Consider the following 13463-nt stretch of genomic DNA (forward strand, 5'->3'; position numbering starts at 1 on the left):
ATCTGTTTCCCCACCAATGCCATCAGTCCTGTTTACAACTTGATGAGATGTTATCCAGTTTTCATCTGGATACATCCAGGAAGTAGGAGCCCATTTCCTAACTTTCAGATCTCAGCTCTGTCAGTTACCATATTAATTTCACCAAATCATTTTAAACCCAGTTCCTCATCTAGGAAAGATGTGTAAATAGTATCTTATTTCAGAACATTGTTGGGAGGATAAAAGAAGATGTATAAATTGCCTAACCCAGTCAGAGAGGAGAGCAATGTTGATTCCCTTTACAGGTCCCTTTAGGGGACAACATATTTTTTTTGGATTGTCTTCACCCAGAGAAAAATATTCCTCATATTGAACTGCCTCTGTTATATTTTTAGCCCTTCCCTTAGGCTCTCCCTTCAGTGGTCACATAGAAGGTCTTTTCTCCTGCCACTTGACAGCCTTTCAGGTATCTCTGATTTTAGTTGAAGGCACTGGAGATATTAGAGAGAAAACTCCAGTTTTTTTCTTTTCTGAGCCTTGGAGTCCAGGTAGCCGTTAGACTTTGGTGTGACTGCCAAGAGGGATATTGAGTGAATGGGGCAAAGATGACATTTCACTTTCCAACATCAGTTCTCCCCGGCATTGGTGGGTTTAATCACAGGCTGGCTATGATTCTATAGGATCCTAGCCTGGAAAGTGTGTGCGCGTGCGTGTGTGTGTGTGTGTGTGTGTGTGTGTGTGTGAGACAAATGTCGTTAGACACTTGAACGCCTTTGAATGGTGCTATTCTTTGCCACATTGCGAGCACTTTATAAGATCGTTCATTGCCCTGAATGAGTGGTTAAACGTGGAAGCTACAAAGGAAGCCAAACGGCTCTCCACGAATACCTAGGCGAGGGTTCAAAAACTCCTCTCAAGGGCGAGCTGAGGGAGTCGCCGCTAAGAGGCCTCTTTTGGGGTGGGTGGAGACTAGCCTCCGGCTCCAGTTCTTAGGCACCGCCTCTTTCGCCCGCGGGCTGACCGCTAGGCGGTGCTGGGGAGTTTGCCGCCCACCAGCCAAGGCGCCCCAGTGCTCACCCTCACTCCTCATGCCCTGCCCGGCTGAGAGACTCCAACTCCCGTGGTGCTCTGGGAACGGGAGGGAGGGAGGGGCTATGAGAGAAGAGGGACGCGAGGGCGGGCTTTCCGGGAGTGTGCTTCCGGCGTCGGCGGCCGCGGCCGGGGACGGTGTGAAAGCGGTAAGATGGCGGCGGCGGCGGTGGTGGAGTTCCAGAGAGCCCAGTCTCTACTCAGCACCGACCGGGAGGCCTCCATCGACATTCTCCACTCCATCGGTAAAGGTCGCCGCGCACCCTCCCTGACCCTGCCGGCTCAGCTCGGCCTGTGCGGGTCGGCGGCGGGGGAGCGGGGCCGGGCTATCCGGCTCTGGTGCTGCTGACTCACTGTGTGTGAGGGGGGCCGGGCCGGGGGCACAGGCCGCTCGCAGCTCCCTGGAGCCCCCTGGGTCCCACCCGGGTGGGAAGCCCCGAGGCAGCCCCGGCGTTCCCTCGCCGGCTGCTGACTCACGGTGGGCTCAGCGTGGAGTGGGAGGGTGGGCCGAGCCGGGGCCCCCACCACTCCCCAGCCTTGCCCCAGCTCTGGCCCATGCGGGCTGGCCCGGGACCGGGAGCAGTGCCGGCCGGCGGGCTTGTCGCGAGCAGGACTAAGAGCCTCGATTTGAAGGGCCTTGGCGAAACCCGCTGTAGGCAGGGTTTCCCGCCGTTGTTATCAGCACAGCCCGCTCCGGGTGGCAGCGCGAGCGCTCGCTTTGCTCTTGGAGTTTTCTTCCTCGGGACGCTGGGAGCTGCTACCTCTCCCCAGCCTCCCATCGGAAGTCTCCACTAAAGGGAGACCTCTCTCTGAATGTGGAAAATACCGAGGGGACACACACTGACAATTGGCATTTGGTTTGAAGAGGTGCCCGAGACGTTCCTTTGCCCCCGTGTAGGGTGTAAGAGCGAGATGGGAGCGTCCGACTCGAGGAGGTGACTAATCGTCCTGGTCTCCCTTGTAGAAGGTGGGAAGTGAGTTCGGGGAGTTAGTTGTCAGCCGCGGAGTTCGGGGAACCGGCCGGCTGCACACGGCCGGAAGAAATTAAAGACACTTTTCGGTACATTGTAGTATGATTGCCTTAGCTTTGCGCCCAACAGGAAAACTGAAATGGGAGCTCCAGCCAGTCCCTTACGACAGGTTTCTATCGGGATTCAGGTGTGAACAGAAATTTGTGAGGACAGAAGGCTTTTAATGTTCAGTCGTAAAGGGTTCGGTTAGGGCATGGGCTTGCTCTTCACTGCACATGTAGTAATGTGATCTTTTTAATGTAGCTTGAGAAGATTCGAATTGGATCAACAAGTAGTGTAAGAATGCACGTGTATGTGGGACCTCCAGGATGTTGGCTTTCGTGTTGACTTCCTAGTCTGTTGTATTTTGATATTCCTGACTTGCAGGGGAGAAAAGACAATGACAGGATCTTGATGTCTTTGTCTTTGGGGTTTTTGGAGGCTCGGAGAGGAGATGGGGGTTAAGATGCATCTGTGGATGGATCGTATTGGTAAATGAAAGGTTTTCGTTTTGAAGTTCTGATCTTGAATTAAGTTATTATAGTTACAGAACTGAGTCATCTCAGTCACACATGTATTTTTATTCTGTGAGTACACACGAATGTGAGAAGTATGGATTTTATTTTTGTATGTGTGCTTAGTGCCTAATATTTTGTCTTTTATAATGTGAAACTATTAGTAAAAATTGTAGTTGGAACATTTTGTGATTTCCACTCTACTAGGAGAGAGTTGCCTGAAAGCCTCCCTGTTAGAGCAAGCTTGAGTCATGATGGTTACAGCCGTACTTTTTCCAGACTCCATCATGGAGTATCAAAGTCTTGGTTTTTGTCAAGTCATGATGCTTTGTAAGAGAAGTGATAACTAGTGATGATCGCTAAAATTATCACCACAAACTCGGAGAGGTTATTCAGTGTGTGAGTGGTAGAGTAGTTATTAACAGCTGAAAGTGGGACAGATAGAACAAAGTTATTTTAACAGGTCCTGCATCCATTACAAAGCACCAGTCCTTCCTAAGGATCACACTGGAGCTTTGATTGGGTTGTTCTTCCTGAACGGCTTCCTAGAACTGCTTATCCCTAGCACACCCATCAGTGAGGCTTTACACAGGTTTAAAGTTTATTGAAAGACTTTTGGCTTTTTACTCATCAGTAACTTGGTCATTTGATTTTAGTTTGTGGCAGGTAAACGTATACGTATGTTTAATATTTTCAGTAACATAGTGCCCAGCATGGGGCTTACCACCACAAATAAGAAGAACTTGTTTGAATTTTGCTTTAACCAAGTGACTGCAATGGAAATTTCAGTGTAGGTGGGTAAGGGAAATTCTAATTGATAGAATGAAAAGGCACATTTAAAGTCAGAGAGAAATCTATTTTTATGATTTACATGGGACGTATCCCACATGTTGATTTCACTTTTAGAGTTTGTGCGTTTGTTTGTTTTTAGCTATCTAGAACTTGTCTTTTGGTGACAGTGTTTGTAATTGGTCTTGTGAGGGTGAAATTTCCCTCAGTCTTCATTTTTTGTCAGAATTTTAAGAAGGTTTGCATTTTCCTCTCTTAGTGAAGCGTGACATTCAGGAGAATGATGAGGAGGCAGTGCAGGTCAAAGAGCAGAGTATCCTGGAACTCGGGTCTCTCTTGGCGAAGACTGGACAAGCTGCAGGTAAGTGCTGCAAATGGCTTGCTTTCTCTTTTGCCTGAAATGTTGGGTGAGGTTTTTCAAGTTTCTGTAAAGGATCCTAGGAATGCATCCACACAGTTTATTGGTAGTCATTTTATTGTCAACTTGTTGAGCTTCGGTTCTTTAGGAGGAAGCTGGGTGAACTTTAAACTCTGTTCTTCCGTGGAACGGTTTTGTTCTGCGGGTGAGGGAAGCTCCTGGCCCTGCTGGGATATGGTGGTCTCTGATTTGCTTCTGGCTGGAATTTTCACTGTGTTCCCTTACATAAGGGCAGCAGCACGGGTAGCAGCAGTCTTCAGTGACTTCAGCTCTGTTTTACTTAAGATGGATAGCGACTTGGGCCCTTGTCTTGAAAATGACTAGGGACTTTGCATCCAAGTGAGTCGAAGAGAGAGAGAGAGAGAGGGAGAGCGAGAGGGAGGGAGAGCGAGCGAGAGAGGTATGAGTTTCTTTGGGGGGGGGGAGAGTGAGAGAGAGAGTGAGTCCTTTTTTCCTGATACAGAGTAAGTAAGACAACAAATGGAAAGAGCCTTCCCAAGATTTCTCCACTGTTACCTGGGACTCTGTGCATGTCACTGCCCAAACATTCTAGTTGTAATTGAACCACTGATTTTGTAGGCTTCAGATGCTATTCTGATGATGGGTGTGTGTGACCTTGGAATAAGAGACCAGGAAGGGTCTTTGACCAGTAAAGTGGTAATAGGCTTGAGAGAGAAGGCTGCTTAAGCTTAAAACGGGTGATTTTTTGTCAACTTTAACGTGAATTTAGATCTTATTTAATTAAGTGGATTAAGCTCTGGTAAGTAACCTCCTGGATTACTTTCCCCGAAATAATATTCCCCAGAAGGTGTAAGTTAGCAAAACTTCTTGAACTTGAGAACTAAGATTTTTCGCAGTTGAGGATAACTAACTTATTATTAAGCTTAGGCAATAGAAAGTTGAGTAAAGATGTATGCAGTTAGGAGGATGTGTTTATATGGGTTTTGTATCTTACTTAAAATATCATTAAAAATATTTAGGATAAAAACAGTTTTTAAATGCTTACTATCAACTAGTTGCATTTTTAAGCACAAAAATGATTTAGTTTATTGCATCCTCAAAACAACTTGATGATGTAGATACAATTGTCCATTTTACACCTAAGGAAACTGAACACAGAAAAGTTAAATAACTTACCCAGTCACTTATTTAGTATGTGGGAGAGCCAGGATCTGAATCAATTAGTCCCACTTCAGAGCTCATAGTCTTATGGTATAATGGTTATTGCTTTCTGTAGTTAATCATTTATGGATTATCAGTGGTTGGTACTGGTTTTTTTCCCTCCATTTAGAAAATTTATTTATTTACTTATTCATTTACTTATTTTTGAGGTTTATTTTTTTTTTTTTTTAGTAATCTCTACATCCAACATGGGACTTGAACTCATGACCCCAAGATCAAGAGTTGCATGCTCTTCTGACTGAGCCAGCCAGGTGCCCCTGTGTTTGTTTTTGTTTTTGTTTTTGTTTTTTTTTTTAGTCTGATTTCCCTCCTATTTAACATATTTATGGATTTCTTTGGACTGTCAGTTAATGTGAGCTTGGTGTTGCATAATAGTTTTGATAATTAGTCCATACACGATATAATTAATAAGGTAATTTTCTTGAAAGAGGTAGAAAGTCAGATGAAGTGATTTAAGGTTTTTCGGTTGTTGAAATATCCAAATGTTTGTTTTCCTCCAGTAGCACGGATAATTACAAGTAGCATGTAGTATATTCAACACTTCAAAAATTTATCCCAAAATATTAACTATTCTGTTTGAATTTTATTTATTTGTTTATTTCTGCTTGAATTTGTTTATAATTTTATTTATTTATTCATTTTATCTTCTTATTCCTTGCCCTTCTCCTTTTGGTGACTCAGTACCTGAGAACTTTAGAAGTTCTTTTGTTTGATTTTTGGTTCCCGGAGAAGAGATGTCTATTCCCAACCTACAGTTTTGTTTTATTATGCATTTAATATACAGCTAGCACTGTGCTAAGTACTCCATTAAAAAAATGTAAGATAAGGTCCCTGACCTACAGCAGTCATTTGGGAATTAGTGAATAAGGCAAGGTTGGATGCATGATAGTAGTTGAAAGTGGTGCTGAGCACCATCAGACACGATGGCCGGGGTCAGGATCTGCAGATATCATAGCCTGAGATTCTAAAAGGATTATGTTGAATTCTGTGAGGTTCTAAAAAGGAAATTCTGGTCATATAAATATAAATAAATAGGAGGAAAAAGTCAGTAGATTCTGTGGGAATAAAAAAAAATTGGTGAGTCTTTGGCAACGAAGAGGTCATTTGTTTTCTGGTTAGGGTAAGAAGAGTAACACTCAGCGTTTAGAGCAACTACTGTAATGCTAGCAGGTGCTAGAGGGAAGGCAGGCTGCTTAGTTCATGTTTCACTTCAGCCTTTTCCAGGAAGGAAAATGATTTTCAAAAAGAGAAAGAACATATCAGAAAGAGAATTAAAGCCAAGTTAGGTGAGAGAAGAGAGAGCAGATAGTCTCTTTAAATAAGTTCAAGTCTCTAGGCTCTGACAATTTTTGTCTTTTAATATCAAAAGCATAGTTCTAGCAGATATATTTATAGAGCCACTATTATTATTCCGAGAAAAGTCATGGAGGATGAAGAAGTATTAAGAAAACTGAGGATGGGCAAATATTATTTCTCTTTGCGTGAAGATAATGAGAAGAATAATTTCTAGACACTTTAAACTGGTAATCATTAATATCTGGGACAGATTATTTGATAAGTAGGTTTTAATCACTTAAGACAGTGGGTTTATTAAGAAAGGATTATTCCAAACTCACCTCCATTCTCTTCTCTGGTTAGCCTTATCAGACCAGTAGATTTGCAGAGCTCCATAGGCAGGGGCTTGCCAGCTGTTTTTGTAAATAAAGTTTTGTTGGAACACAGCTACACCCACTTGTTTACATATTGTCTGATGGCTTTTGCACTACAGTGGCTGAATCGAGTACCCGCCAGTGAGACCACATAGCCCAAAAAGCTGAAAATATTTACTATCTGGCCCTTCACAGAAAAAGTTTGCCCATTTCTGGGTTAGAGGAATGATACAGATTACATGTAAGCAAGATATTTGAACATTTTCCATAATATTAATGATAGGTAAAGGGTATGAAAATCATTTGTCAACCTCAAGGGAAGTCTCTAGCATCATGTCCTGGGGATCTGTCCTTATTTTTCTGGTCAGCATCTGGCATTATGGCTAAAGCCATTTCAGAAGGCCTGCTTGTTTTTGTAGATGACTCAGTACAGTAGAGGACAGGATTAAGATTCAAAGTTACTGCCAAAGCCAGCAAGATTAAATTCAGTGTGGTAAGTATAAAGATACATACTTAAAAGTATTTATCAAAACAGGGAGATGGGGAATTACCTGTCTATGCAAAAAAGACCTTAATGGACTCGGTCTAAACAAAAAATGCTATTAGGAAAAAGGAAGTAGGCTACCTTGTGTTACATGTGGTGGCGAGATCAAGAGAATTAGGCCATGGCTTTACTGGTCAGATCCTACCTGGAGAGTTGTTTTCAGTTCTGGGTTACCACAAATGGTATGTTTGCAAACTAGAGTTTATTCAGTGACAAGGAATCTAGAAACCAGGACATTGGGGGAAGAGTTGAAATAGCTAAAGATGGTTAGCTTGGAGAAAGGGAAAGTTAGAGAGATATAAATGGTAGTTATCTTCAGAGATTTGAAGCCATGTGGAAAGAGGGTACAGACTTGTGTTTTAAATAAAGGAACAATTTAGTTTGACCAACATCCGAATAGTCTACTTTCTGAACAATTTCTGTCATTAGAGATTATTCAGAATTGTTCTGTCATAGTAGGAAATACTGTGGGAGAAGGGACATCGTACTAGACTACTTTTATTTATTTATTAAAAAAATTTTTAAGTTTATTTATTTATTTTGAGAGAGAGTGAGTCGGGGAAGGGCAGAGAGAGGGAGAGAGAGAATCCCAAGCAGGCTTCGAGCTCTGAGCACAGAGCCTGATGCGGGGCTTGAGCCCACTAACTGTGAGATCATGACCTGAGCCGAAACCAAGAGTTGGATGCCCAACCGACTGAGCCACCCAGGTGCTCCTGTACTAGACTACTTTTAAAAAGCTATGATTGTGAGGGCGCCTGGGTGACTCAGTCAGTTAAGCGCCTGACTTTAACTCAGGTCATGATCTCACAGTTCGTGGGTTCGAGCCCCGTATCAGGCTCTGTGCTGACGGCTCAGGCTGGAGCCTGCTTCAGATTCTGTGTCTCCTTCTCTCTCTGCCCCTCTCCTGCTTGCGCTCGGACTCTGTCTCTCAAAAATAAATACTAAAGTTTTTTTTGTAAAGCTATGAGCATATAATTAAGATTTGTATAAATGTAAAAAGAATTTGAGAGGGAGAAATCAGTGTGGTCTGGAGTTGTCATGGAAGACTCAGCAGGACTTTAGCTGGACCTAAAAGGATATGTAAGGTTTACATAGGTCAAGAAGGTGGGGGAGCGATTCTACATGGGAATGCAGCAGGAGTGAGACATGAGAGCAGAAGCATGTATAGTCTATGCAGGGATGAATGGAGTGGCAGAATGGGAAAAACCTTAGTGGAATCAAAGGTCAGTACTGGAGAGTGAAGAGAAAGATGAACTTTTCTATGTATAAAGTTCCTTTTGTACCTGACGCAGCCCCATGCATCCTGTTACTGTTCAGGCAGATGAGGATTTCAGGACCCTGAATTAGCATTCTCGGGAGGGTGAGGTTTGCTTGCCCTGAATTAGAATCCTCAGGAGGGTGAGTCCACAATTGAAGAATATTAAAGAGGCGGTGGCACTAAAGTAATTTTAACCTACATTCCAAATACTTTCTTAGTTATTGAGTTGAAATATTCTACAGTTTTTACTCTTGTTTCTAAAGATGTTCCCTTAAAATTACTGTTCCACCTTCTTTTCCTGTATAAGAGGAGAAAGACTTCTGTGGTGGACACCTGTTTTGGTCATAGTTTGGTCAAAGATGCTCCCTTAAAATTACTGTTCCACCTTCTTTTCCTATAAGGAGAAAAACTTCTGTGATGGACACCTGTTTTGGTCATAGTTTAAGACTTAAGCTTTGCAGATTAATGAGGAATTTTAAATATATCTTTAATGGATAGTATATCTTTAAGGGGAATACATCCTAACTTTTCTGTGAAAAGTTTATTCAGAAGAGTGCCAGGAAAGGGATATTGCTAAAAGTCTAACCTGGGGGAGAACTTTGAAAAGGGAGGAGGAAGAAACCTGGAATTGAAATCTTCATCTGTTTAAGGGGGAGAGCTGCCACGGTGGACTTGGAAATTCAACAACAACAACAAAACAACCCTCCTGTAACCTGATCAGATTTGTTGGCTATGAGGGAGTGATTTTCGCCTCAGGTGTCAGAAGCACAGCATATTTCACGTTCTAGAAAACTGTGTTCTGAGACTGAGGGCTTTGCTTTTTATCTCTCATTAAGATGGGTAAATGAGGCCTAGAGACGTGAGTTTTTCCCAGGGCCCTCATAGTAATCCAGGAGCTGAGTACGGAATGGAATATGTATTTGGTATATGTTGTTGACTCATTTTTGCTACTCTGTTACCTGCTAAGAATGCTTTATGTTCCTACTATGCTTCATTTAGATGGATTTTATGAGCTTGGATCATTATTTTAATGGGTATTTTGTCTCTAATATTGATGTTTACTTTTTCTTTTCTGAATTACCTTCCACGCAGAGCTTGGAGGACTCCTGAAGTATGTGCGACCCTTCTTGAATTCCATCAGCAAGGCTAAGGCAGCTCGTCTGGTCCGATCTCTTCTTGATCTGTTTCTTGATATGGAAGCAGCTACAGGGCAGGAGGTAAGCTACTTTAATGGCAGAAGGTAGACCGTACAGAAAAAAATCTGTTTCAGTGAAAGAAATGCCTGCCTGCACTGTGGTGCTAATGTGGAAGGGACAGCTGGGAGGACAGCTCAGGACTTATCATGTCAGTTTCTCTTTGTTACAGGGCATTTGATACTTTGGGTCTGTTCCATGCTTTGCTTTGTAAGTGGAGATTGTCAGTGGTCCCTGGAATCCTCATTACATCAGGGTTACAAACTGATTCTTGTCTTTGAGGTATTGTATTGCCACACCTTTGTAATGTTTTCTGTGTCTGTGGTACCTTTCATTCTGTGTCACAAAGCTCCTTGTGAGCACTAAGTCTTGTGGCATCCCTTCCTGGCGTGTTTTGTACCGCATATATGCCTTTATTGAGGGGTGAGCATCCATGTGTTTGTGTCTTGTGTGTGCGGAAGTGACTCTGGTGTACCTGTACCTGTACGTGTTGTCTGCAAGTTCAGACCAGACCTGTATTGAAGAGTGCCTCTTTGGAATCAGTGCCTGTTTGGAATCAGTGAGCCTCTTCTGAACTTTTAAAGATAGCTGTATTTCTGCACTTCAGGAGGAGACACCACCAAAGTTAAAACTTACTCTGTAAAAAGCAGCAGATTCAAACAGGGTATATTCTGGTTGCTTAAATCTGTTTGTAGGAAGAATATAGTTGTTGTCTTTCCTATAGACACATTGCTTAGTAGTCACCGAGTGCCTGCTGTGTGCCACGCACTGTTTCAGTACTGGGGATACATTTGTAAAAACACAGTCACTGCTCTCATGAGGCTTATATTTTAATGAGGAAGGCAGACAATAAATATATAAAATGTCAGATATGTAAGGACAGGGGTAGGAATTGCTGGTTGGTTATATGTCTAATTGTTTGCTGTAATCTCTGTGGCTATACAAGTAAAAGGTATGAAAGGGCACAGTAAACATTGAGTAAATAATGAATTTCAGAAATCTAGGACATATGGATCCCACTTTGAAATCAGGTCTTTTGTAAAATCTGCTCTCTAGTCTTAACGATTCTTTGAAACCTAGTTTAAATACCATACACCAAATTTATTTGTAGAAAATCCATTTGTAGAGAAGTCTTCAAATTTGTGGCAGAACTATGTTTCATGATGGTAGGTCAAAAATATTTATTTATTTGTTTATTTATTCCAAATGTTTACTTATTTTTGAGTGAGAGAGCGTGTGTACGTGTGAGCTGGGAGGGGCACAGAGAGAGGGGGACAGAGGATCCCAAACAGGCTCTGTGCTGACAGCAGAGAGCCCAACATGGGGCTCGAACCCACGAACTGTGAGATCATGACCTGAGCTGAAGTCAGATGCCCAACCAATTGAGCCACCCAGACACCCCAAAAATAGATAATATTTAGATGGCTGCCTTTTGAACCAAAGCATTAGAACTATTTTTATGAATGACTCAAAAAAAAAAAAGTGATTTTAAAGGAAGGGGTGTTACTCTACTCTAACTCAACTTTCAAAAAAATTTATCATACTTTGTTCTCATGAAAAAGTGACACCATCTTTTGTTTGAAATAGGGTGCCTTATAATGGGCTGACCAAGAAACATTAGTGTGAAACAGATTGATATGTGTTACTTGGAACTTTTTTTTTTTTTTTAAATTTTTTTTTAATGTTTATTTATTTTTGAGACAGAGACAGAGCATGAATGGGGGAGGGTCAGAGAGAGAGGGAGACACAGAATCCGAAGCAGGCTCCAGGCTCTGAGCTGTCAGCACAGAGCCCGACGCGGGGCTCGAACTCACGGACCGCGAGATCATGACCTGAGCCGAAGTCAGACGCTTAACCGACTGAGCCACCCAGGCGCCCCTACTTGGAACTTTTTAGGCAGGAAAAATTAATTATCAAAGCTGCTCCTTTGTACACCGACGTCTCTGGAATTTGTCCCTTCACAGAGCGTAGAGTTAACTCCACGGATAGAGCTGGATTTGTTTAATCTTCAGTCTTCCTACTCCTTTGTGGAAGTCTATTAAATCATAATTTAGCACTGTCCTGTAATTGGCTAGTGGGATTTACTGGCCTTATCATGTGGCCCCATGTCTGGTTAGGCCCTCCTGTCTAACATATCCTTGTCTCTGCTTTACTTTTCTTCATATTTATTTTACTTTTAACATCTGTTTACTCCTTAGAATATAAGTTCCGTGAGGGTAGCTACTTTGTCCTGTCCATTGCTGTACCCTTGGTACTTAGAGTAGTTTGGCGCAGAGGAGCTACAGAACTAGTATTTGCTGGAGGAGTGTGTGGATTATGCCTTCCCTGTGGTAGATGCGTAGGAGATACTTTGTTGAATTAAGACATAAATTTATTGAATTGAGATAAAAGTGTGTTGTTACTACATTTCTCTAGGGGACTCAAGGTCTCTGGCTTGGGGAAATTGGAGCTAGTGTTCATCTTGGAAAAACCTAGGTTCTTTTAATATTTGATTGAGTGATGGGAAAGGATGGGGAAGCAAGTTATAGGTCCCTGTCACAGTAGTATTGCAGCCTGAGGCAAAAGTTGTTTCAGAACATTGTTAAGAGGGCTAGGAGTTTTATGCTGGGGAGTTTGGTACCCAGGAGGTTGGAGGAAGGAATTTTTCCTTGCCTTTTTCTGATTGGGGATTGAGCAGAAGTCAGATAGATCTACAGAACAGTTTTCAGCTTGTCATATTCCAAAAGGTGAGGATTGGGTCAATGACAGCACTAAGGGTTGGAGCCCAGAAAGTGAGGATGTATGTGTGATGTAAGGGGGTGGGGTAAGAGAGTGAGGGGATGGTTGGCAAGGGGAGAGGAGTGGAGAATTGGGGTGAGGAGGGGACTGAACCTGACTCTTGCCAGAGTGAACTGAAATTTCATTTTTTTTTTTTGTAATTTTTTTTTTTTAAACATTTATTTATTTTTGAGACAGAGAGAGACAGAGCATGAACGGGGGAGGGTCAGAGAGAGGGAGACACAGAATCTGAAACAGGCTCCAGGCTCTGAGCTGTCAGCACAGAGCCCGACGCGGGGCTCAAACTCACGGACCGCGAGATCATGACCTGAGGTGAAGTCGGCCACTTAACCGACTGAGCCACCCAGGTGCCCCTGAAATTTCATTTTTTAAAAAGATTCATTTTTTTATTTTATTTTAAAATTTATTTATTTATTTTGAGACAAAGAAAGAGTGCGTGTGTGCACACATGAGCAGGGGAGGGGCAGAGAGAGGGGAGAGAGAGAGTATCCCAAGCAGGCTCTGCACTGTCAGCACAGAGCTTGATGTAGGTGCTCGAACTCATGACCTGTGAGATCATAACCTGAGCTGAAATCAAGAGTCAGATGCTTAACCGACTGAGCCACCCAGGCACCCCTGTAAACTGAAATTTCAAAATTAACTTTACCTTTCAGGGATCTCTAGGTAATTGACTATGGAAAGCCATTTTTTGGTATAGTCTATCCAACTGAAACCACAATAGTACATTTTAAGAAACCTTATATTGAATCCTGTTATTGAAACAGTTATTTCAGTGGAAAGGAGTTCATGCTAGAGGACTTCAGACTTGGAATAGTAGTAATTTTTCTCCCATAAGGATTTAGTTAGTAAAGTCATTTTAAAAATACTTAAATGTCTGAATGGGAGCCCGGGGAGTCAGAGCCTGACTCTTGATTTCGGCTCAGGTCATGATCTCACGTTTTTGTGAGTTCAAGCCCCACATTGGGCTCTGCGCACTGACCTTGAGTGGAGACTGCTTAGGATTCTCCCTTTCTCCCTTTCTCCATTTCTCCCTTTCTCTGTGCCCCCCCCCCCCCCCAT

At 42.7% G+C, this 13463-nt stretch overlaps 1 protein-coding gene across 1 annotated transcript in view; it reads left to right on the forward strand.

The window, feature by feature from the left end:
- The first annotated feature begins 1141 nt into the window (after positions 1–1141).
- Positions 1142–13463, forward strand: part of PSMD11 (proteasome 26S subunit, non-ATPase 11) — a 30371-nt gene continuing 18049 nt past the window's right edge. Inside the window, exons 1-3 of the mRNA XM_043583684.1 lie at positions 1142–1313; positions 3642–3743; positions 9526–9650. Of these exons, the coding sequence (XP_043439619.1) occupies positions 1223–1313; positions 3642–3743; positions 9526–9650 (318 nt within the window). The 5' untranslated portion in view covers positions 1142–1222. The remainder of the gene's footprint in view (positions 1314–3641; positions 3744–9525; positions 9651–13463) is intronic.

The sequence above is a fragment of the Prionailurus bengalensis genome, chromosome E1, assembly GCF_016509475.1.
Source record: "Prionailurus bengalensis isolate Pbe53 chromosome E1, Fcat_Pben_1.1_paternal_pri, whole genome shotgun sequence".
NCBI lineage: Eukaryota > Metazoa > Chordata > Mammalia > Carnivora > Felidae > Prionailurus > Prionailurus bengalensis.